Source organism: Pogoniulus pusillus, chromosome 32 (genome assembly GCF_015220805.1).
Source record: "Pogoniulus pusillus isolate bPogPus1 chromosome 32, bPogPus1.pri, whole genome shotgun sequence".
NCBI classification, from domain to species: domain Eukaryota; kingdom Metazoa; phylum Chordata; class Aves; order Piciformes; family Lybiidae; genus Pogoniulus; species Pogoniulus pusillus.
Window position 1 is genome coordinate 5579937 of NC_087295.1, and position 25515 is coordinate 5605451.

At 42.8% G+C, this 25515-nt stretch overlaps 1 protein-coding gene across 10 annotated transcripts in view; it reads left to right on the plus strand.

The window, feature by feature from the left end:
* PDE1C (phosphodiesterase 1C) overlaps positions 1 to 25515 on the plus strand; it is a 347029-nt gene that overhangs the window by 254729 nt on the left and 66785 nt on the right. For all 10 annotated transcript variants that reach the window (XM_064169719.1, XM_064169718.1, XM_064169720.1 and 7 more), the window contains 5 exons: positions 11804 to 11917; positions 13522 to 13704; positions 15838 to 15904; positions 19957 to 20073; positions 22170 to 22310. In XM_064169719.1, coding sequence (XP_064025789.1) covers positions 13619 to 13704; positions 15838 to 15904; positions 19957 to 20073; positions 22170 to 22310 — 411 coding nt within the window. In that variant the 5' untranslated portion in view covers positions 11804 to 11917; positions 13522 to 13618. The remainder of the gene's footprint in view (positions 1 to 11803; positions 11918 to 13521; positions 13705 to 15837; positions 15905 to 19956; positions 20074 to 22169; positions 22311 to 25515) is intronic.

The following is a 25515-nucleotide window of genomic DNA, read 5'->3' on the forward strand; positions in this document are numbered from 1 at the left end:
GCGACTCCACCTTTCCTCAGGTGCTACCACACTGTTGCCATTTGACACTGTATTTGTGAAGCTGTTACTCTTCATTACTGAACAGAAGGTCCTCAGAAGCTTTTTAGCTGCAGTGCACTTCTCAGCATCCTTGTTGTGGCCATCTAAGTGCTCTGTCGTCCAAGGAAGTGGATGGCAAAACAAAACAGTTTTGGACAGCTTCAGTGTCTATCCCATTCTGCATTATTAATGTTGGTGTGGAAGTGTTATTGATGCAATAATGCAGAAATGGACTTCAGGAAGGTCAGGCCAAAGCAGATCACTGAGATGCTGCTGCTGAAATTTCAACTAGTCATGGTACATCTGAAACTGGGGGTGAGGGAGGAAGAGGGGAAGGAAAAGGAAGGCTAGGCAGAAAAAAGGTAGTATTTGTGCCAAGGCTTTGAGCTAATCCATACTCAGGATGGCTGCTTAGCAATATCTGAGGAATGAAAATTTACCAAGAGAAAGATAGAAACATCTGTCTCCAAAAGGATCATTTGAGAGCTAATACTTGAGTTGGAGCCTGAGGCAGGGGGAGAGTATTTGGGTGTTACAGTGGTGAGTACAGCTGAGGTGTTCAGTGCCTCTAGAGCAGGAAAGCAAACCTAACTGGTCTGCAGGTGGCTGCAACAGGATGACACTTGTGCATGGTACGTGGAATCCAACAGAGCATGCAGGGAACGGGGATCAGAGACATATGCCCTCGTCAACAGGATAATAATGTGCACCAGGAGTTTATTTTAATCTTATCTTTACAAGTTTCCTGTTGTTCTTTGTTGTGTCTGTTTCTTGTTATCACTACTGAAAGACATTTTTAGTGCTGGTCCTCCTTACCAATCTTGGATTCCTTCAAACAGGTGTTTTTGAAGTGCTTGTTGTTGTGTTCCATTGAGTGCATGCAGTGAGTCTGAGGGGATTACTTTCTTTCCCTTCTTACACAAATAGCCACGAATTGAAATTGTTTCCTGAAATGTACCATTTGGTCTCTTGCACACAATTTCTTCTCACAATTTTTAGTGCAACCTTTGCGTTGTTTTATTTTCACCTGCTAATCTGTTCCGTAGTACAATGCACAAGTTTCCAATGTTTCTTTTCCCTTAAGAGGTTATTTCCTGATCATGCCCTCCAAATATACCTAATTGCACTTTTGACTAAGTATGGATTTCAAGGAATCTTGAGGGTTTTCCATAACATTTGCAGTTGGTAGTTTGTAATAGCTGGAGTAGATATTGCCACTCTTTTTCATGGCTTGGTAAAGGTGAGGTAAGCTACTGCAGTTAAAACAAGGAGGTAAGATTCCACCATGCAAAAGTGTGTAACATATTCTTAAGATCATAGGATATTAGGGTTTGGAAGGGACCAAAAGAGATCATCTAGTCCAACCCCCCTGCCAGATGGACTTCTTTGAATGCTTGCATAGAGGTTTTGAGTTCATCTCTAAGTAGGAGAGAATAAATGGTCTTGAAGGAAAGAGTGTTGTTCAGAATCAGGATTAGCAGGGCTGGAATGAACCTCAAGGATCGTCTAGTTTCAGCCTCCTTACCATGGCCAGGGACACTTTCCACTAGATCAGGTTGTCCACAGCCACATCCAAGCCTGACCTTAAAAAACAGCCAGGGATGAGGCTTTCGCCCCCTCTTTGGGCAACCTGTTCCAATGTCTCACCACCCTTATGGTGAAGAACTTCTTCCTAATGTCTAAACTATATCTCCCTTCCTCTATCTTAGATCCATTCCCCCTAGTCCTATCACTACCCTAAAAAGTCCCTCACCAGTTTTCTTGTAGGCCCCCTTCAAATAGTGAGAAATTTACTTTCACTGGAGTTTAACCATTAGTGTTGTGGTGGCCAGGCTGTGGTTTTGGGTTAAGTTCAGTTCCTGAGCATATTAACAAATCCGTAAGCTTGAAAATTTGGTGGTGTTCAGCCCCAGTACACCTGGATTAGCCAAGCTGGTAGCTGAAGTAGCTAAGGGAGCCAACTGCAGTGTAAAGTCCAAATCACCAGGGTGTCAATAAACACCGCTGCATGGAGAACTATCCTGAACCACTTAACGCTACAAAAACACAAATCTGGGACCTTTTCTGAACTAGTTTTTGTTAGTTTGTGGCTTGGCAACCTCCAGGTTTCATTCTGTAATTGCCTTTTCTTGCCATTTCTCTGCAAAGATGATGCTTCTAATAGCGCCCAGGTTGTTAAAAATTCCTGGCATGGCAAATATTTAGCTCAACACCTTCATCGTGTGCAGCTAAAAGCTGGCAATGGCTTTGCTCTTCCAGCCTGTAGCAAAAGGCAAGGGAGTGTTTACTTGTGACTTTGGGAATGCTTCCCTCAAAATAATGATAATTAAGGGGTAGCACAAATGGACTTGTTCTACAGGAATATAGACTTTCCAACTTGCAGCCGCCGAGAGGGAAATGATTTTGGAGTTTAATGCAAACTTTGTGGGCTTTCGGAGAACAGCAGCTTGCTTTCAACAATATTTGTTGAAAGGGTACATTGTCTAATGAGCAAAGGCACATTAAGGATCTGAGCTAAACATGCACCTGCTAGTGTAACCAGAGAAGTGTGATGAACTTCTGAGCTTTTAGAGGCCCTCCAAAAATGCATAGCAGAGCTTTAATATGATGAGAAATAACATTTTAGTACTGACTCAGCTCATATTTGGGCCAGCAAATTGACTGTGTAAATAATATCAGTTGATTAGTTCTGAGGTATTGCTGGTAAGTAGGTTATCCAGACTGCTTGGCAGGAGTTTGCCAACCCAGAACCCTGCTAAGAGTGTTGAGGCCATACAGAAACTTATCACTACTCTCTTCTGGGTTCTTGCTATAGCTGATGGGATACAAGTGAGATGTAGTCATTGTCCACATGGGAACTTATCGCTGCTCTGTTCCAGGTTCTGCCATAGCTGATGGGATGTAAGTGAGATGTAGTCATTGTCCACATGGGAACTCATTGCTGCTCTGTTCCAGGTTCTGCCATAGCTGATGGGATGTAAGTGAGATGTAGTCATTGTCCACATGGGAACTTATTGCTGCTCTGTTCCAGGTTCTGTCATAGCTGATGGGATGTAAGTGAGATGTAGTCATTGTCCACATGGGAATTTATTGCTGCTCTGTTCCAGGTTCTGCCATAGCTGATGGGATGTAAGTGAGATGTAGTCATTGTCCACATGGGAACTCATTGCTGCTCTGTTCCAGGTTCTGCCATAGCTGATGGGATGAAAGTGAGATGTAGTCTTTGTCCAGGTCTTGGGAAGTTCTGATGGATGAAAGAAAAGAGCCTGGGAACCACTTCTTCTGCTTCAACTTCACATTGTGTGGATCTGTGCTTGCCTGACTGCCCTGTGGGTTCCTAAAAAGCTGTTCTGGGATGTAATTGGTTTTAGAAACTGGAAAGAATGAGGTAGTTGTAGACTTTCTTCCCCTGGATAGTTTAATGGCACCAGATGGGGAGGAACTAAGGTTGCAATGAAATATTCTGAAAATTCTCCCTAAACTTCTTCCTGATCTCTGCAGTAAGCATTAAGTACAGAGCATGCATGGAGCTCTGACATTCAGATCTGCACAAAGCAATCTGCTAGCATCATTTGTCAGAGTGACCTTGTTGGAGGACCCAGAAATGTGATAATTGTGGTTTGGGAGAAGAAGATTCTGTCTGTATAAAAGAAAAGGGAGTGCGTCATTGGATGCATCAGCATTGAACTGATATTTGGTGTTACTTGCCTCAAATGCAAATTTAGGTGGCTCATTTCAGGTACCTAATTTTAAAGATGCAAAATAAGAGTTGTTAGGTTTGTGGCTGAAATCTCAGGTAGGTTATATTTTTGTAAAAGGTATCAGTGATTTGGAAAGGCTTCATTCCAGAAGCTGTCTTTGGATCTCGTTCTTAATATACTCAGTGGTCCTGCAGTTTCCCCCAAAAACTGATTCACAGGACCACAGAATGTTAGGGACTGGAAGAGACCCTCAAAGATCATCTAGACCAAGCCCTTTGCCAGAGCAGGATCACCTATACTAGAGCACCGTGGAACACATCCAGGTGGGTCTTGAATATCTGCAGAGAGGGAGACTCCACAGCCTAGGCAGCCTGTTTCAGTGTTCCAGCACCCTCACAGTGAGAAACGTTTTCCTCATGTTTACATGGAACTTCCTATGCCTCAAATTCATGCTAGCATCCCACAGAGTAGTCCACCAAAAGGAAAACTTACTTCAGGAAACACTGCTTAGAAAATGGTTAGTTGTGAAAACAGAGTATAGTAGCCTTGCTTTCTCTCCTGTATCTGAAATATACCCTCATGTGGCTTTCAGGGTATTCTGTGGAGTCATCTCAGCTCTCTGAACCACAGTGACTGTCTAAGCTCATCTTCTGGCTCATTTCTGTCATTAGTGGGGGAAAGAGCATTAGGACAGTGCATACTTCTCTGAGGAAAGGCAGGTACTGAAGGTGGTTCATCCTAACTGATCTATCTCCAGTAGCTTCCATGAGCATCTGTGTGACTGATTCCCATACAAGATTAGTGCTCAGTGAGGTAGCTGACTTGAATGAAAAAAGACCTATGGCTGAGACTTCTGGTGACCCCAACAGCAAAGACTCTGACAACAGAAGTGTACTCACATTAAGATTCCTTACTGCTTATATGTTCTGCCTCCGTTCTCAGTTTGGAACCTGAGAATGCCAGGATGTGCTTCCATATGGGAGGAGTGCACAGCCTTTCCAAGTTTTCAGGAGCAGGAGGTAGAGGGGAGGGTAGTTCAAGGGTGCTGAGGAATTCTTAGGCTGTTGTTTTATTGAACATCCTCTAGTAAGCCAGTTTGCTAATGCTTTGGGCACAGGACTTCCTTTCCTGCAAGAAGAATTTGACTGTGAAGTAGAACTATCGACTACATATGATTTACCTTACAGCTGGTTAATTACTTGTCTTAGGGTGAGTTGAAACAAGCTGTGTACCATCCTGTTAAGGCCAGGTTGTTGCATTTTCATGCTTCTAACACAACATTAATATTTGTTGTTACTATTCAAGTGAATAAGATATTCCAGGAAACATGAAGGAGGCAAAACAATGACTTGGAAAATTGCTTGTGATTTCTTCTGATGAAAAATGTCACTGTAGCAGTGCTCTGTATGTCAGTGATACCTCCTTAGAAAGGCTTGATTTTTTTTTCTTGTTTTGTCTCTGTGTGTTGTCACTTGCATTTTTCTATACAAAAGCAGTGATAGAAAACAAGTCCCCAGTCCAGTACAAATCCCTTGGGTCACAGGCTAAACAGTTACTCTATTTTCAGTTCTGTTTTGAGGATTACTGCTAGAGCTGGCTTTGTAGGTTGTGTATTTTCCTCAGGTTGAGTATTTTCACATATGCTCTATATGCAGAGCCTTAGACTAAGATGTGGCAGACTGTGGGATGAATCATACCTGCTGGCTGTTGTGAAAAGACTTGATGAGCTCCTGGATTACTTTCTGTGCACGCTGTGCCTTTCCCACCAACCCACTCTTTGAATGGAGCATCTCAGGGTCTGTGGTGCAAGCTTTGAAGGCATCTGTCCACCCAGCTGACTGAAACTCCTGCACACATGCATTTTGCTGTATAACCACATGCAGTCTTCTGTGGGTGCTTATGAACATTAAATATCCTGTGCATTTGTTTTGCAGTTTCTTTGCATCATAGCAGGCAGCTGGATACTGTCATGAGGTATCTGAATGATCTTCTATGCACTCGCTGCTTAGCTGGTCCCCACGTGCTCTTTAACTCCTCTCCATCCCTGGAATATCTGATTGGTGGAGTTTGTACCTTATAGTGAGGTAGCAGGTGTACACCTATTTCTGTGTAGCAGTGCTTTGTAGGAACAGAGACAGTTTGCTGCACAGTGAGCATCTCTTTCTCACACTTGCTCATGTATTTAGCATGTAATTACGGTGGCTTTCCAGAGGAGGGTGAGGAATGTGAGAAGGCAGCAGTTTGTCTTTCAGATCAGCAGATGTCTGTCTTTACAGTCTGTTGGAGCAAGCCTTGATGTTTTTCCATGTGTAAACTGGAGCTGGCATTTATGCAACCAAGTCTACTTCTGATTGTTTCGTTAATTTCTCAAGCCTGTGGCTGGTTCGTGCTTATTTACTTTGCTTTTATTTGAGAATCAATGTGTGCTGGCTTGCCCAAAGAATGCTATCAGGAATGAGTTGTCTTTGAAACCATTGTCTTGGGTTTTCATTGCATAGAAGCAATTTGACTAACAAAAGCTACATAAACACAGACTGAGAGCAAAATATGCCTCTTATTCATGCCGTCTGAGTGACAAGGATTTGGTGAAGCTGAAAGCATTCTTCACTAGTGTCTATTGTAACGACATTCTGTTTGTCTGAGGAAAACTCATGAAGGACCTTATTGTAATGGATTAATCTCCTTCTGTGTCAGTGTTCCCTCATGAACTCTCTAATGACCAGCGCCATGAAGAGTGTCCCATACTGAAGTTAGTCTTGCAATGGTTTGGGCAATTTTTTGTGTACCTAAGCATGAATCGTGTCCAGATGATTAGAAATGGTTTCTAATATGGATGCAGATTGCATTTTTATCCAATATGCAACTCCAAGGAGTGTCCCCTGTGAGTTAGTGACATTTGAGACCTGAGATGCCTGAACAGCACAAAGCTACTTTGAGAACAGTGAAAGGCTGAGAGCAAATCTCATGTCTTGCAGAGTGTGTTGCACATATACTATGATATGATATGATACAAAGATGTTTACAGGGATCCCCCAAATTGCTTGCTCATGGAGTGCAGTGTCTGAATTACCCAGAAGGCAGGGGGATATTGTCTGCTTCAGGAAGCTTTCCAAACGTGGAAGGTTGAGGAGCAGCTAGAACAGATTCTCTCCTGGGATGTGAAAGTGCCATTCAAGATAGGGAAGCTGGTGCTTGACTGCTACATACATCCAGTTTTGTCAGGCGTCCATAAAATTGGGGTCTCCATACAAAACATTCTTGTACCATATGTTCTTGATGCAGTAAAACTCTCACAAAGGAGTTGAGGGGATACATTCTCATGTATAGCTGTAGCTGTGGAATGATTGGTTGGATGAGGCACTTAGTGCTATGGTTTCACTAATTGAAAGCATTAGGTGATAGGTTGAGTCTTTTTCCAACCTGGTTGATTCTGTGATGTACTGTTACAGAAAGCTTTACTCTACCTGTATGACCTACTTACATCTTAGAAAGGAGGTAAGAATGACACAGCAGAAGGAAGCCAGCAACTCCTTTTAGCTAGCTGTACCACTTCTAGCAAGGATGGGAGAAGCTCTAATGTTGCTCAAAACCCTGAAAGATTTTCAGAACACTTTTGCAGAAGGATGACCCAAAGCCTTTTGTGCTGTGGACCACACCTGCCTCCTCAGATGGGGGACAGGAAACTCTGAGTAACTTATATCTGTATCAAACTTTTGAACTCACAACCCAGACAAACAAATCAGCACAAGGATTTTGGGTCTAAGGTTCTTTCACCTGGTGAACTGTTCTTTAGAACTGACTTATCAAAGGTGATTCCCTCAGTCTGAAGTCTGAATTCTCCAGTTTCAGTATGCATTAAAGGAGAGCAAGTGCAAATAAGTTCACCCCAGGGTTCCCCTTTCTCCCGAGGGCCTTCACTATGTGGGTAGGGCTCAGTTTTGATAAGAAATTCCACTACAAGCTTTCTTAGTAAAGCTTGTATCAGACATAGCAGAGGCTCATGAACAGCTTTTATTCTCAAAGTTTTAGTGACAAATAATGAAAAGAAAACATTGGCTCAAGAGGGTACTTAATCAGCTCCAGCAGTGCTGTGGTCAATGGCTTGCCTTTTTTTTTCATCTATAGTAGAAAACAGCTTAACAAGGCTAAGTGCAGGGTTCTACACTTGGGCCACAACAACCCCAAGCAGTGCTACAGGCTGGGGACAGAGTGGCTGGAGAGCAGCCAGACAGAAAGGGACCTGGGGGTACTGGTAGGTAGTAGCTGAACATGAGGCAGCAGTGTGCCCAGGTGGCCAGGAGAGCCAATGGCATCCTGGCCTGGATCAGGAACAGTGTGGCAAGTAGGACAAGGGAGGTTATTTGTGCCCCTGTACTCAGCACTGCTCAGGCCACATCTTGAGTACTGTGTCCAGTTCTGGGCTCCTCAATTCAAGAAAGATGTTGAGATACTGGAACATGTCCAGAGAAGGGCGACGAAGCTGGTGAGAGGCCTGGAGCACAGCCCTGTGAGGAGAGGCTGAGGGAGCTGGGGGTGTGCAGCCTGCAGAAGAGGAGGCTCAGGGTTTTTATTATTATGAAAAGAAAAAAACCTATTAGTGTGCATCCAAAGGAGTTTTTTTTCTTCAACCAGCCTAGTGGTACGAGAACAACTCTCAGAGGAACAGACTGAGTTGTACTGTTGAAGATGTGTGGTGAGTCACCAGTCATAAAGCTTTGAAAATGAACATGGGGAGTAGCTGTGCAGCTTCGCAGGTTTTACAGCGGTGGAAGGAACTTGCCCTGAGTGTTCAGACAAAACATGTGATTTGCATGTGAATTGAAGCTGACTGGGATCCAGACTGCAGAGGTGTTCATCTTCTCTGCAGTCATACGTAATGCTACTGTGTTGTTTTGTGGTGTTTTGTTGTGCTTTGGGTTTGTTTTGTTTTTGCAATCAACTGCCTAAAAGTGAGCCCTCCAGCTAAGGAGACTTGTACTCAGAGACTGATTTATTTGTAACAGAGAATGCTTGTAGCAGTTAGGAATTCTACACTGCAAGAAGCATGCTGAAAACAGCTTCACTTTTCCCTGCAGTTTAGTTTGCATCTGTAGTGGCCTTGGGTCTTTGAGCTGTGTCACTTCTGTGGGTTGAGTTCTGTTGCCCAGTTTCTGGTCATTGGCTTTCTATATGACAGTAGTTTAGGGGAACACTAAGAGGAGTGGGAGTGGGGCTGTGGAGCAGCTCATGCTTTGGATAACCTCTCACCTTCACTGAGGACACAGCCCACCTGCTCTACACGAATATATTGCTCTGCTGGATTATTTGCACATAGTCTTAGGGGGGGTTTCCAGTGGGTGTGTGCATATATTTTCCTTGGCAGTGCAGGGGGCTGTATTCTGGAACTGGCCCTTTTCCATGATTGTGCACCTACTTGAGCTCCCTGTGGGGTCAGAGGAAGTTAAAATGCACAGCATTGCTTCGGGCTAGGCTTTTGTTTTGGGCAGTTAAGGGATTACTCAGAGGACTAAAATGTGAAATAACTCAGCAGAACAAAGACTCTCAGACTTTTTTTCTGTGATATTTGGCACATGTTCACAGAGAATTTGCAAACTAAAGGAATAGTTTCCCTTAGAAATCCTATTAAGAAGGGCATTAGCTGTATCTTAATATAATTAAACAACTAGATTTAGAGCTAATGTTGTGTGACTAACCAGTTCTTTATAACTGCTGTGCTGATGGCTGTAATCCAAGAAACTTAGCTGACCTGCAGCCTGGCTCACTTGTGGCATGTGCCATGGTCTTAAAACAGCTTAACATTAGAGATGGTTAGCATCCCTCTTCTGGCCTGGAGGCTCCTGGAAGTACAGGAATTGGGCTTCAGTGAAAATATGTCTGATAGATCTGTGCAAATTATTAGTCAGGAACTTGAAAGGAAGCAGAGGGGGGAAAATAAAACCAAAACCAGTGAAAATGTTGCTTTTGATCAGTCTATAATGAACCTTTTCTGACAGAATGGCATATGCTTTGGTTGAAAAAAAGCATTTAGTTAACACTCTAAACCATTACAATAAAAGGAAAGTAAATGCTGAGCTGGGTTCCTTAATTTGATTCAGTAAGGTGTTTTTTAATCAGCTGTCTGACAGCCTTGGCATTTTCCTGGTTACCAATACATGTGGCTGAACCTGCTGCAGTGCCTAGTCTGTGGGGTGAAGAAAGGAAGTCAGCATATTGCCTTCTGCGTGTACTCTTTTAATATAAGCTCCTAGAAGTAAAACATGTTAAGAGTTTATGGTAATATTCTGATTTCAGTCAAAATGATTTGAGAAACAGGACTGAATTCTTGGATTTCTTCAGTTGCCCTGAAACAAAATCTTTCAGCTAATACTTTTGCCTGAATTACAGGATGTTAGGGGTTGGAAGGTACCCAAAGAGGTCATCGAGTCCAACCGCCCTACCAGAGCAGGACCATACAATCTAGCTCAGGTCACAGAGGAATGCATCCAGACAGGCCCTGAAAGTCTCCGGAGGAGGAGACTCCACAACCTCTCTGGGGAGCCTGTTCCAGTGCTGTGGGACTCTCACAGTAAAGCAGTTCCCCCTTGTGTTGAGCTGGAACCTCCTGTGTTGCAGCTTCCATCCATCGCTCCTTGTCCTATCCTAGGGAGCAAGTGAGAAGATCCTGGCCCCCCACTCCTGATACCCTTCAGTCATTTATAAGCACAGATACTCTTCAGGTGGAGAACCTGGCCCTAACTTTATGGCTGCATTCAGGACTATTTCAACAAAACAGAGATATGTGCAATGTACGAGAGACAAACTATCGCCAGGCTCTTATTTGGTGAAGGTGGCTGGTCGCAGCTGCTATGACTTAATGAATGAGCAGAAATAGTTGAGATAATGGATGGTAAGACAAAGACAATGTGATTATTTTTTTTCCTCCATGTGAGAGTGGCTGATGTTGTGACAAGGTTTTGTGATAACAACTGTACTGCTTTTCCAAGTGATGGATGCATGCAGTACTCTGCGTAATCTTCTGTGATGATGAATGCTGGTGCCGTGAAGCGACCGTTGCTGACTGTGCCATTATTGAACATGAATTTTGAATGACTTGTGGCACAGAGCTGCTGGGCACTTAAATCAATGGAATAAAAGCCAGCAGGAGCCAAAGATAATGTTTCTCTTGCAATATTAACTCCTCTGTACAAACAGTGTTTCTGGTAACTAGTTAAGGAATCACATCTCTGGACTACTCGTACATGGGCTGAAGGAAGTAGGAGGCATATGAATCCATGAAAGTTCTCTGCTCTTGCACTAGAAAGAAAAGCTGTCAATAGCTAGGAGGGATCAATGGTTTGGCTCTATAGATAAGGTGAATTAATCTTCCACATCACAGAATCACAGAAACATTCCAGTTGGAGAAGACCCTCAGAATGACCAAGTCCAACCGATAACCCTACTCTACAAGATTCACCTTAAACCATAACCCCAAGCACCACATCCAAATGACTTTTAAACACATCCAGGGTTGGTGACTCCACCACTTCCCTGGGCAGCCCATTCCCATGGCTGACCACTCTTGGTGGGGAAAAAAATGTTTCTTAATGTCCAGTCTAAACCTACTCAGTTACAGCTTGAGGCCATTCCCTCTTGCTCTACCACTATTTACCTGTGAGAAGAGACCAGCATCGACCTCTCCACAATGTTGCAGTGAGGTCTCCCCTCAGCATCCTCTTTTTCAAACTAACCATCCCCGGCTCCTTCAGTTGCTCTGCATAAGATTTATTCTCCAGGCCCTTCCCCAGCTTCATTGCCTTCCCCTGCATTCACTCCATCACATGTACTGCCTGAGGCTGTAACCCACCTGAAAAGTACTGCCAAATACAAAGTGCTGCTGCTTATACCTTGTGGTGCAGTTACACAGAAGAAGGGTATGAGAGCACTGAATCATCCAAGAGTTTTACTACATAATCATGTATGCTAGGCCTCATGCTGCCCCATGCTGGATCTAGTTTTGACCCAACACTCACTCTCAAACCAATTTCTCTTTGTACTAATCAGATTGCTGTCTTTCCTTTCTCTAGACTGCGGTCTTTGGTAAAGCAGTTAGAAAGAGGAGAAGCTTCAGTTGTAGACCTAAAGAAGAATTTGGAATATGCTGCAACAGTTCTTGAGTCAGTATACATTGATGAAACCAGGTGAGTTAACTGCAGACATCGGTGCTCTTCTTCTAGCTAGCACTAATGCCACAAAAGTGCAATTTGCATGTCAGTTGGGAAAGTTGTTTTAGCCAAGATTTATTACTCACAGACAATATGTTTTTAATCACTGAAATATTGTTTTCTGCGTAGACCAGGTCTTCAATCCTTGGTCTAAAAGCTTCTTTAAGTTTCCTGGGGCAAGGGAGGAGATCAAAAGCAATCATAAATTCAATATCTATTCTCTTGGAGAAATGTTTTCATAACTATGCTCCACTTTGTCTTCAAGTTTCTAAATTCCTGCTCTTCTGCTCCTTTTGAATACTGTTAAATCTTTTTATTTGTAACAAGCCTTTGAAATGAAACCAAATTTTACTCTAGCTCATGATAGAGGTAGACCTGGTAAGAGGTTGCAGAGGAGTTCCATTTCTCCAGTGCTAAAAGCACTTGCAGAGTTGCCTCGTTTGAGCAGAATGGGAAAGGAGAGGACTGTATGATAGCAACTGGGAAGTTCAACATGATCATGAAGGAGCTCTGATGGGCAGAGAGGTCACAGAATCATTGAGGCTGGAAAAGACCTCTGAGATCATGAAGCCCAGCCTATGACCTAAGACCATGACATCAGCTAAACCATGCTACTGGGTGCCACATCTAATATTTTCTTAAAGACCTCCAGGGATGGTGACTCTACCACTGCTCTGGACAGCAGATTCCAGTGGCTAGTCGCCCCTTCTGTGAGGAATCGCTTCCAAATATCCAACCTAAACCTCCTCTGAAGGCAGAAATATTGAAAAGCTGGAGATGAGAAGTCAGTGGGTGATTACGTAGTTGTGCTTCAGAAGGCTGATACTTCTCATTTCTCAGCCTAGCAGTGAGTTTCACAGTCTGACACTTTAACTCCTCAAGATAATAAACAGTCCGTGGAAGAGTGTGATGGTTTGGGGGTTACCCCGCCCCCCCCCACTTTGTATTTGCCCCAGCTAACTCAGACGGACCCTGGGAATATAGATGAAGCAATTTATTTACAGCTAGCAGAATTTACAAGCAGCTATTTACAATATATACAGTTATATACAATTATATACAGAAATATACAAAGGATAAACAATACAAAAGCACAACTCCCCTCCCAGAAACCTAGGTCCCCAGGAGGGGCTCTCAAACCACCCCAACACCTCCCCCCGGCCCTCTTAACCTTACCCCAGTTCTCAGGAAGAAGAGAGGTGCAGCCAAGAGGTTAAGGAGCAAGGTTAGTAGGAGCAGGGTTAATGAGATGTGACCAGGTCCAAGGCAAAAGCAAGAGTGAGAAACAAAATGGAGAATAAGACTTTCTTCTTCCCAAAGTTCTCAGCGTAACTGTGAGAGAAGTAGACACAATTGTTTTTCATTTCACTGCCTGTTATCTAGTTCTGTTACCAAAACATTCCAGCTTGCTTCAAACTAGCACAAAGAGTTGTTCAGTTGTGTTCTGTTAGGGCTGACAAACCAAAGACTTTTTTTAACAAGTGCTTGAACTGAAGCATATGTGAGCTTCTTTTTGGTTAACAATGTTGCAGTGCTCTTTTAGGGAGTCTGTTTACCCATCTCTTTCCTTCCCCTTCTAGGCGTTTACTGGACACAGAAGATGAACTCAGTGACATCCAGTCTGACTCTGTGCCCTCGGAGGTCCGCGACTGGTTGGCCTCCACATTCACGCGGCAAATGGGGATGATGCTCAAAAGGACAGAGGAAAAGCCTCGGTTCAGGAGTATTGTCCATGCAGTGCAGGCTGGGATATTTGTAGAAAGGTAAAGGAACATGTACTTACTTTGTTTTGCTAGCTGCCTGGGTACTGCAGCCTGCAGTGATGACACCCTGATGTGGTGACACAGTGACAGGAGATTGAGAGTACCTTAGTCCAGAAGACCTTGGAAAACTAAAAGATGGCTCTATTGAATGAAGAATGCTTTAATCTGCTTCTGATGATGTCTTGACACAGATCTGGATAGCATCTCAAACCCTTGGATTAAATAACAGACAGCACATACCAATCTGCTTTTAGCATAATGCAGATGTAATAGCATGGAGTTGCTGTAATCTGAGAGGGAATATTTACCTCTACATGGCCCTGCCTCAAGAGTGACAGCTCTTAAAATTCACTCAGCCCACACCAAGCCCTTCCTAGCCTCTGTTTTACATCTGTGGTTGAGTTTTCCTTGTGAAGAGCTGCTAAGAAGAAGAAAATCCATGATTTCTGATCCAGTATCAGAAAATCCATGATACTGATCCAGTATCACTGGAATGAGCTACAGGCCATGACTGATATAAAACCCTGAAGTTCAGGGAGAATTTAAAAGTAACAACATTGAGTCCTCTCAGCCTTTTGTGTTGTGGTTTGCACCAGAACCTACTAGTAAAATGGATTTTATTTTCTGAACCCTTCAAAGCATTTAAATCTGGGCTCACTTCCAACCTTACCTTTTCTTACTGAGTAGCCACTCTTTGCTGGCATTCTTCCTTCAAGCTGGAAGGAGGATGGGCACGTGTGAAACTCTGAATGAGACTTTAAGCAGCATGAAAGACAGCAGGGCCCAGGTCTTTACAGCAAAACTCAAGTCAGGAATGGAAGAGCAGATCACTTTCCACTGTTCATCAAAATCCCAGTGACAACCTACCAGCCCTCTGTGCAGGAGGCTGGACACAAGCCACAAAGACACAAGTCTCCTTCAGCTCACCTACAGCCAACTTTTTATCTGTGCACCAAAGTTACTGTAACTGTGTTAAGAGTGGCAGCAATTTTTGACAAGACTAAACTAGTCCCTTCTCCTTGGATCAGGCTTCTCCAAGGTTTTACAGGCTACTTGTGAGTTAACCCTCACTCTGCCAGGGACTTGCTCAGCAAGGAAGGAAATGAACTTCAAATGTGGCTGTGGCTTCCCAGTGGTACAATCGCTGTAGTGCAAAGGAGAAAGTGTTCAGATGTGATGTGGTTCCAGAGCAGGATGGCAACTAAATCAAAGGCAGTCTGCCTGAATTGTTGCTTAAGAAGAGGTTGTGAGACTGGATGGAGGAGAGGGTAAATCCTGTAGTTTAGGAAAAGAGTGAATTTAATTCTCCAAAGCATGAGACCTTTTCTCAGGTTTGAGTGCAGACCACGACAAAGAAAAAGGGAAGTGAGGGAAGACTTCACACAGGATCATTTTGGATGGAAAAAGAGAGCTTTCAATCATCTCCTTTTAGCTCTATGTTACTTAAGTGTGAAAACAGGTGACCTGCAGAAAGGCTTTTTAGCTAGGACAGGGTTTCTGCATTCACCCAGCCTGTTAAACATCATGTGGCCTGAAAACAGGGTTAAAATCTGGTATGTACTTCCATGCTTTGTTTAGCATGCTTGCAGATGTTGATTATTGCCTTAGCCCTTCTCTCTGTCTCTCCCTCAAACATAAACATACATGGTGAACACCCCAAAAGATTTTATACCAGTCTTTAAGAAATGCAGGCTAAAGTAACAGCTGTACCAAAGTGGAAAAGAAACAGTCAGAATTAGCTTGCATGTGGAAGCAGCAAGGAACAAGTGAACTGAAAAGACCAGGATGATCAGCTGCCATGGAACATGGGGAACATCTTCTTTATTTAAGCATAGACTTTTCCTTTGGTAAAGATCTGATATTAGCAAATTCTCTGTGATGTCCTGCCAGGTACCCAAGCTATGAGATACTGGGGGGTGTAGCAATTCAGACTATGCAATAAAAACATTGTAGAGAATATTGTCCAAGTTAGAAACAAGACAGAGGAAAGGAAAAAAACAACCACCAAATTGCAGTTAGGGTTTCCTGGGTTGAATAAGGTCCCCTCTAGTGAATGGTCTGCTGCTTTCTGATTTCTGTTTGTTTAGTTTTCTTTAACTCTGTTTATGTGTTGCCTTATCTGTTTTATCTTAGAATGTACAGACGGACTTCAAATATGGTTGGTTTGAGCTACCCACCAGCTGTAATTGGAGTGCTAAAGGTAATCCCAATAAGAAGGGTTGGGGGGGGAGGGGCTGCAGGGCTGCTGCACAAAGCATCAAGATAGGCAATATTTGACTTGGTAAGGGTATCTTAATACTTGCCCTTCCCTTCTCTCTGACATTTAGTTTAGTTGGCATGCATTAATCATTTACTAGCCTAAGGGAATAGTCTTTCCATAAAGAGTTCAAGATTGTGGCCATTTTCAGGTTGTGAAGGTTGCAGCTTTGTTCTAGATGATGACGATTAAACTAAGGACATAGTAACACGCTGCAATTGATCAACCTCCCACAGGGAAGAAAGAAAACACAGATGGAAAAGAGGTGGGGAAGGAAAAGGATCAGTTGCTCTGAGAGAAGGGCAGTTCTTGTTCAGCTTCAGGTCTTCAAGGTGACTCAGTTTAGGAATAATGACACTTTAATGAGTTTTGAGGTTTCAGAGGAAAACTGATCAGTCAGATGTAGTCTTAAAAAAAACAGATTCACTCCTTGGGACAATTGTAAGTTTCTTTGCTTAGGCAGGAATTATCAAGACTACAAAAACAAGTTAGATGCCTATGCAGCAAATGTCACTATTGCATGCTGTGCAACAACAGTGAGAAAAGGTGATAGAGTAGGTCAATACACAGGGTCAGTGTGTGCAGAGTTCGTGAAGCAGTCCTAATGTTGAACTCCACACTGGAAAGACCTACAGTTAGGGTACTGAATCATTGTTCTTTGGATTGTAGAACTTGTGGAAATATGTGGAGGCTTTCCAGCATCTTATGGGGGCCTACAAGAAAGCTGGGGAGGGACTTTTTAGGATGTCAGGTAGTGATAGGACTGGGGGGAATGAGGCAAAACTAGAAGTGGGTAAATTCAGATTGGATGTTAGGAAGAAGCTCTCCACCATGATGGTGGTGAGGCACTGGAACGAGTTGCCCAGGGAGATGGTGGAAGCCTCATCCCTGGATGTTTTTAAAGCCAGGCTGGATGGGGCTCTGGACAACCTGATCTAGTGTGAGGTGTCCATGCCCATGGCAAGGGGATTGAAATTAGATGATCTTTGAGGTCACTTCCAACCCTGTGATACTGTGAACACAAGAATGCCTCTCATGTACACATTTGTGTACATTGTGACACTTTAATGCTTCTGTTAGAAGGATTTTTTCCCCCCTAGAGACTGAGGGAAAAGTGCTGCTGTCATTGTTGTCTATAACAAGCCTTCTGTTGGCTTGACAAGAGCAAGGATATCTCCCTCAGTAAAATCTAACTGTCTCTACTGAGAAACTTAGCATCTATGGGGTTAACCATTATTTCATGCCTGAGAACAATCCTAATGTACTGTTCTGCAATTTCATAATTTGGTAAATTTTATCTGCTGCAAGAGCACAACATTAACTACAGGGAAAAATCTATAAAGGAACTCTTTTCTTTCCACAAGATAAGGTTTCTTTACAGTGAATTAAACTTTGCCATAGTCGAGATGTTATTTTCTACGCCATAGGACCCAGAAGTAAATTATTATACACAGGCAAGTGTTGAATTAATTTGCTTCATTGACTGCTGTAAGTGGTTACAAAATAAAAACACTCAAAAGCCAGGAAAAGACTTTCAGTTGACTGAGTGGATGCTTTGAGCATTGTTTTTCTTGTCTGTTTCCTAAGTTTGTTCAAGGACTTTAAAATATGTTTTCTTGCGGGAACTTTTTCCTCTCTTGGTTGTTTTACTTCTCCAATGCTTACTGAAAACGTTGAAAAGCTGCAATTTATTGTTACTTTTCTGTGTATTGTGCCACAAATCATCTCTGGAGAAGCTTGACCATGCCTTCAATGCATGGGCTCCAAGCAGCTTGTAATATCAACTGCTCTGCAAGTGATTTACTGGGATAGGTGAAAGCCGAGCTGAATTTTCAGCATCCTTGATCGTTACCCATTAATTAATGTCTCTGTAGGCTGTACCTCTACAAGAGGCATACTCAGCTCTGTGCAATCAGCAATATGTAGTAGAAGTGTACAACTACCTGAAGGGAGGTTGTAGCCAGGTGGGGGTTGGTCTCTTCTGCCAGACAACCAGCAACAGAACAAGGGGACACAGTCCCAAGTTGTGCTGGGGGAGGTCTAGGCTGGATGTTAGGAGGAAGTTGTTGGCAGAGAGAGTGATTGGCATTGGAATGGGCTGCCCAGGGAGGTGGTGGAGTCACTGTACCTGGAGGTGTTCAAGCAAAGCCTTGCTGAGGCAATTAGTGCCATGGTCTAGTTGACTGGACAGGGCTGGGTGCTAGGTTGGACTGGATGATCTTGGAGGTCTCTTCCAACTTGGTTGATTCTGTGATTCTATGTGAGGAGCAAGGTCGTCATGGTCAGTCCATGCTGGTGATACCTGGTTTCAAAATAAGTTGGTCTCCCTCAGAACATCCTGTAGCTATGCTGATGTGTGAGTGACTGACCACAAAGCAGTTCAAAGTGACTGTGTTTTGCATTTCATTTGGAGGCAGGTCCTCACTTGGAACATGACCAGAACAGCAAATGTACCAATTATGGTAGATAATTGACATTTAGCATTTTTAGTGTTGCTCAGAAGGGTAGCAGATTTTTAGATGGACTTCAATGATTTAGCATACTCCATGTTATGTCTCTCTAATGCCCATTTCTTGGGTCAAGCGTGTGTTGAATGTGGTCATCTTTCTTTGCTGGTGAAAGTGCCACAGGGACGTGGGAGGTAACCTGCAACAGAGTTTGAAACTTACATATGCCAGTCTTTAATATGTGATTTAAGGAGAGTCATTTGGATAAACCCCTGTGGGAAGTGCATCAAAGTTCTCAGCAGCAAAGAGAGATTGAGAGCTGGTCCTGTGCCTGATGAGCTGCATCTGTATATCATTCTCCTAGCCATAACTCCTTCTGCACCTTTCCTCTTCTTTGCTAGGTGGAGAAAAATTCACAGGGTTTCAGGAACATTCGGTTCAGAGCTCAAGAAGATTTATCTTGGTGGATAATGAGTGCTGCCAGCTTCTGTGGCCTTCTCTCAGGTTGAGATTTGAACTTAACCTTCTTCAAGAAGGTTTATAACTTGTACTTGAGCTTTATGAACTGGGAAGTGAACTTCCCCTCCTCAGTCACTTGACTGACCATCCTGCAGCGCTAATATATCATTTAGAGCTGACTAGAACTTTCCTAGTTGGAATTTGATGTTTGCTTTTCTGTTATAAAGGTTGGGATTTCTTTTTGTATCATTGTTAATGTAGCACTACTGTGATGTTCTCCTGCTTCTGTAGGCGTCTGAAAACCCCACTTGACTCATCTTGAAAGCAAAAAAAAGGGAGAGTAGGGTTATGCTGTCTTTGGAACTTTTAAGCTGTAATAATCACAATTTAGGATTAATATTAACACCTAGAGGAACTAAGTACTCTTTGGGACTACCAAGATAGTTCTTTTAGTAGGTTATTTTGTTTGACTGAATAGTAAGCACTAAAAATATGACCACAGGTGCCTGTATTTGCTTTAAATGTAAAAGCCATGTAGCTTTATTCTGGTTTAAGCATGAAGGAAGCATTGGAGTGCTTTACTCCCAATACAAGCTCAGAAGAACTCAGAATCCAGAGGTTTAATATCACTGAAAAGCATATATTTGTTTTTTTTCTGTTTCCTTCAAGGTTAACATTCTTTTCATTGGACATAGTATGTGGGTAGGGCTGAGAAGGGTAAAATCAGCCACAGCAGGACCACCCCAGTGCTAAAACCAACCAAGATTCTCAGCTTTTAGGATTGAACCTTTGCTGATTAAATTCTGGTGTGGAGAATTGCCATGTTTAGAAAATACAAGCAGCATACAGGTTCCTAATGGAAACTTCTTAGTCATGTGTCATACATTACCAATGAGTAAATTAGACCCTGCATACCTTCAGTGGAACTGAAGATGTTAAAAGAGTGTGGGGGGGATAAGTTAAATACTTAGATTACCACTCTGCTTCTCCATTTGTAGATGCAAAGGAATAGGAATGGAAAAAGCATTATGAAAGGGATATTAACTGTCACCAAAGCATATTAACTGTCTTTTCTACCCACTCTTGCAGAATGTAGACAAGTGGTCCTTTGATGTCTTTGCACTAAATGATGCCAGTGGGGATCATGCACTGAAATTCATTTTCTATGAGCTTCTCACACGCTATGATCTGATCAACCGTTTCAAGGTCAGTACTTAGAAGATGGACCTTTTCTTCCATCCTTGGTTTGGTTCAGCTACCCTCTCCTCCTACTTTGTTCCACTCAGAATGCAATTTTAGCACTGTTTGAAGGCTTCGTGGATGCTACACTTTTCCCAGTAAGCCAGGCCAAGTGCTAAGTAGTACTTTGAATTGCAACGACACAAGGAAGTAACAAATGTTCCAAACAGAGTTCGTGATGAAATCCATGGGAAATATTACATTTGATCCTGTGGAAATACTACATTTGATCCTGTGGGAAAGACAGGATTGTTTTCCTGAGATTCATAGACTCTCAAGAGTGCAGGCACACAAAATAAAGAGTGTATGGATTCAGATCATCAAAGGCAGTGTGTCCAGCAGGTCAAGGGATGTGGTTCTGCCCCTCTGTTCTGGTGAGACCTTACCTGCTGTACTGCATGCAGCTCTGGAGTCCTCAGCACAGGAAAGATGTGGGCCTCTTGGAGCAGGTCTGGATGCTACAACAGTGATCAGAGGGATGGAACACCTCTCCTGTGAAGAAAGGCTGAGAGAGTTGGGGCTGTTCACTCTTGAAAAGAAAAAACTCTGGGGTGACTTTTTGCAGCCTGTCAGTACTCAAAAAGAGCCTGTAAGAAAGACTCAGACATTATTTTTAGCAGGGTCCATAGCAACAGGACAAGGACTGATGGTTTTAAATTAAAAGAGGAGACATTCAGACTAGTTATAAGGAAGAAATGTTTTTTGCACTGAGGGTGGTGAAACACTGGCACAGGTTGCCCAAAGAAGTGGTAGCCCCATCTCTGGAAAGATTCAAGGTCAGGCTAGATGGGGCTCTGAGCAACCTGACCTAGCAGAGCATGCCCCTGCTTATTGGAGGAGGGATTTGTCTAGGTGACCTTTAAAGGTCCCTTGGAACCCAAACTATTCTATAGTTCTCAGATTGTTGTAGAGGTTTGCAGGTAAAAATGTTGTGTATCCTTTCCTCTAGCTTTGAGGAAGCTTAAATTTGAGTGGCAGAAACATTGCTCTCATATCTTGACTCTTCTCCCTGTGCAAATACTCTGCTCTCCCTTCTTCCACTGACATTTTCACTCCCTGGGGGTCTCCACTTACTCTGGCTGGAAAGAGGTTACCTATCTCTAACTCCTGTACTTCTTCAGGAGCTGCCTGTGCCCCATGAGAAATGTTTGAAGAAGGTAAATGTTCAGAACTGCATCCTTCTCACATATGTATCCTAGACAAAAATGACAGTGCTCCTCTGACTATGGAAATATGAGCATTCAGGGTATTTGCTGTTGAGAAGATGAACCTAGAGAACCCATATTGTCAGTTGCATGTGTTGCAGCTGACCCTACCTGTATCTCCTCTCTAGAAATGTGCTGAGTTTCATTTTGAGCATGTGCAGTTTGCCTCTTGAGGGCAGAAAACTGTGGCAAGATGATAGGATGGGCAGGCTGGATTTTGCTGTGAGAAACCAGACTTGTAATAAATAGCTGGATGTCAGGAGGAAGTTCTTTACAGAGAGAGTGATTTGCCATTGGAATGGGCTGCCCAGGGAGGTGGTGGAGTTGCTGTCCCTGGAAGTGTTGAAAAAGAGACTGGATGAGGCACTTAGTGTCATGGTCTAGCTGATTGTATAGGGCTGGGAGATAGGCTGGACTGGATGATCTTGGAGTTCTCTTCCAACCTGCTCAATTCTATGATTAGTAGAGTATATCAGACTTGCTATATGATTGAATGTGACTCGTAGAGATACATCCCAATAGGTTGTGAGGAGCACATACAGATACATGTGACTTAATGGCATTTCTCCAGGCACATCTCTCTTAGTTTTCATACTGCACATGTCTCCCAGACAGCATTTGATAGTATACTTGTGTGTGTTTATGTAATTCATCCACGGTGTAATTAGGGATGGGAAAGCCAGTTTGAGGAAGTGGCTTGGGTTATCTCTTTCTCCCATGCCTCGAAGAGATGTTTTAGCATGTCGTTTGTTTGTGAAATGCAAACTGCTCTTTGGGACTGTTATCAAAATGCTCTCCTCTGAATGCCAGCCATTAAAGATCATTATTCTGTTTTTAATTGTGTATTGTTTTCCTCAGATCCCCATTTCTGCTCTGGTGTCCTTTGTGGAAGCTCTGGAGGTTGGCTACAGCAAACACAAAAATCCTTACCACAACCTAATGCACGCAGCAGATGTGACACAGACAGTCCATTACCTCCTTTTCAAGACAGGCGTAGTGGTAAGTACAGGAATTGACATCCTGAATATGTAATCAGATTACAACAGGTTTTGCTCAGTAAGGAGATTATGATTATCCACTGCAGAACTGGTTTGCACTGTAGACAAACTTCATTTGATGTGGCTGTGCTGCTGGAAGTAGAGAGTTACAATTATCTAGAAGTAGAAGGTGGGTGAAGATGTTGATAACAGTGATTTAAAAGACAATGAATGAGAAGCCTGAGCTTGTTTCATCGTTCTGACACAGATCTCTTGGCTTTTAATGGTCAGAGAGCAGCTTGTCTCTAGGCCACTTCCTTGGCCTGAGTTGATAGGCAAGTTATCTTTACTGGAAGACATCCTGGTATGACCATAGATGTGAATGCTTGGCCCAGTGTGAATGGGACTCTGGAGGAGATGAACTCATGGGCATGCCTGCCTCCCTCTGTTAGCTTGATACATTATAGGCAATAGATTATAGAGGTATATTTCTCCTTTCTTTCATCACATTTCACTATTCTTTCCTTGGGTACCATTCTAGGTTACCAGTGCACAACCTACATCCAGAAATACCCACATCCACACACCTTTCAAAGTCACCTGCTGTTGTGATGCATAACGTTTGAAGTGACAAATAAGAACTCTTTGCTATTGAAATTCTTTTTTTAAATGCCACTAAAATATTTTCCCTCTCTGCTTCAGAGAAAAGTAAGTGTTCTGAAACATATGCAGAGGCCAGAGAGCATGCAGATTCCAGCTTCACCTCTCTGAAAGGGGAACTAGGGGCTGCGTGCTTGTGAGCACATGCAGCAGCTGGCACTGCAGCCAGTGGCTCACTCACCTGAGCTGAGCCCTCTGCTTTTGTATTCCTACTGCACCAAGTATCCTGTGCAGTGTTAGAATGGAGCTGCACTTCAGAGAACGGAGTGCAATGCCTGCTGTTTCCTAGGAATAATCCCAAGCACTCCTTTTTCCCCCAGCCAAATGATGTGTGTCATTTGAGATGGGATCTAATGGAGCACAATAAAAAAGTCACTCCTCTGCTACCAGGAACAGAGGACTCACAACACTGCATCCAGCAGTGATGTTACTGCACTTGACTTTTTCTTTTCCCCTCTTTTTCTTTTTTTCTTAGTTTCCACCCCACCTCAATCTCAATCCATCTCAATGTGAACAGATTAATGTAGCCTGAATATGAGCTCAGGAGGCCATCGATGCTAACCTCCTGCTCAAAGTAGGACTAGCTCCTAGCATGTAGTTTGCTCATACATGGTAAAGAAAGGTAGGGAACGTTTCTCTGTCCTCAGAATTTGCTCACATCGCTGTGTTATCCTTACTCTAATGTACATAGGTGGTCAGTTCATCACTTTCACAGTGCTTATGCAGGGAACTTGGACATGCTGGAGTGCAAGACTTTGGTTTCAGAAGTTGTTTTGGCTTAATTCTTCACTGGGCTGAAGACAAAAGCCTATGAAAAAAAGTCAATTAAGAAAGCAGAAGAAAACCCCATATAGCTTGTGAACTACAATGTGGAAAAGAAGAATGGGGGAGAGTTGATATGGTTTTGTTTGTTTTGTTGTCCTGTAGGGGTTTTTGTTTGGTGGAGGTTGTTTGTTTCTTTAAATAATCTGCATAGTGCTAATTTGTTCTTGTTTCAGAGGGAAGAAACAATCGTCTGGTTTATCTTTACATGGTTCATTTGACTTTGTCATGCTACCAGTTATTTACAAAGTCTCTCAACAGTTTTGCTACAGGCTTCTTTTTTCCTTTCCTTCAATTAAAAATGTCTTTCCTTCCAATCATATTTACTGCCTGTAATCTCTTCAGCTTTGTTGTGGCTATTTGAGCTAGATTTTTAGCTTAGGCATTATATATATGTATTATTTGGAACACTGAGTGAAAAGGATAAAATGCCAGGGGTAAGGCCATAAAATGGCAACAATAAATTTGCATCATTCCACTGGAGCATTGAAAACTTTATATCTGGAAGTACAGCTTGTACCTGTCTTTTGCTTGCTGCTCCTTGCTGCTCTCTCTCCCACTGCTGCTGCTTTGGCTGCTGCTTGGTTTTGCTGCACTGCCTACTTCACCTCTACTCCCTTTAAGGTTATAATATTCTGTAACAGTTGGTGGGTTTGGGGTTTGTTTTTTTGTGTCTGTGGGTTTTTTTTTGGCTGGTTGTTTTCTGTGTGTAGGGTTCTTTTGTGTGTGTGTGTTGACTTATTTGTTTGTTTCTATACTGTTATATTTGGTCTAATTGTAGAAATACATTTTCACTTTGCTGACTTTCCATATCCAGAGTTGTGGTAGATTTGCTCTCTGTGGCAGATTTACAGTAAGTTACTGGGGGAGGGATCCGCTCTAACCCCTATCAAGCTTTCCTGTTACTTTGTTCCTCAGAATGATGCCCAGGAATTAACTTGTTATGCCTTATGAACAAGAATATTTTGAGTTCTCTTATAGACTAAATGTTGAAAGAGAATTTGGAGTTAACTCTGGTGTTTGTTTCTTAGAGGACTGGGATACAAGCATGATGTGCAGAAACAGCTTCCAAGAGCTGGCACACTTCTTGCCATTTCATTCTTTCTTTTCTCTATCTCAGTGATTCCACTTCAATTAAATTTTCTGATTAATCTTTATAATTATTAGGAATTTCCATGTGATTTCTTTGTGAATACAGGCAGTGAGGTGCAAGGGATAAAGTTAAAGGGTTCTTTTTCTGATGCTGACAAGGATTATAGGTAAATATTTCTTGCTGCAGATCAGTAACGCTGCAGAAGTGCAGGACATTTGTCACATCTGTTTGTACCAAAGGAAGTGAAATCCTTCTCTCCTCTAGACTATGGTGATTAGTAAGTAGATCATCATGAGCTCTGCAAATGAGAACGACTTTGGAATCATAGGCCATAAACTCCAGGGAAGGGAACAGATTAGTTATTGCATCTTTGCTTTGCAGCATTTCCTTGGAAGTACACCCATCTGTTTTGTTAGTTTTGGAAACATTGCTCTTTCCTCTGCCTTTTTTTTCTCTATGCATCAATCCTTTTGTTTACATGCCAGTGACTTAGCTAATTCCTCATATTTATTGCATGTTTGTGAAAGACAACCATGCCTCATTACTCTCTTTGTTTCCACTCTGGAAGCCGATAGTCCTTCTTTCATGACTTCTTCTTCTACCCTTCCTTGCCTCCGACCCACCTTGGCATGCTCCTTCCCTTGTAATGGCA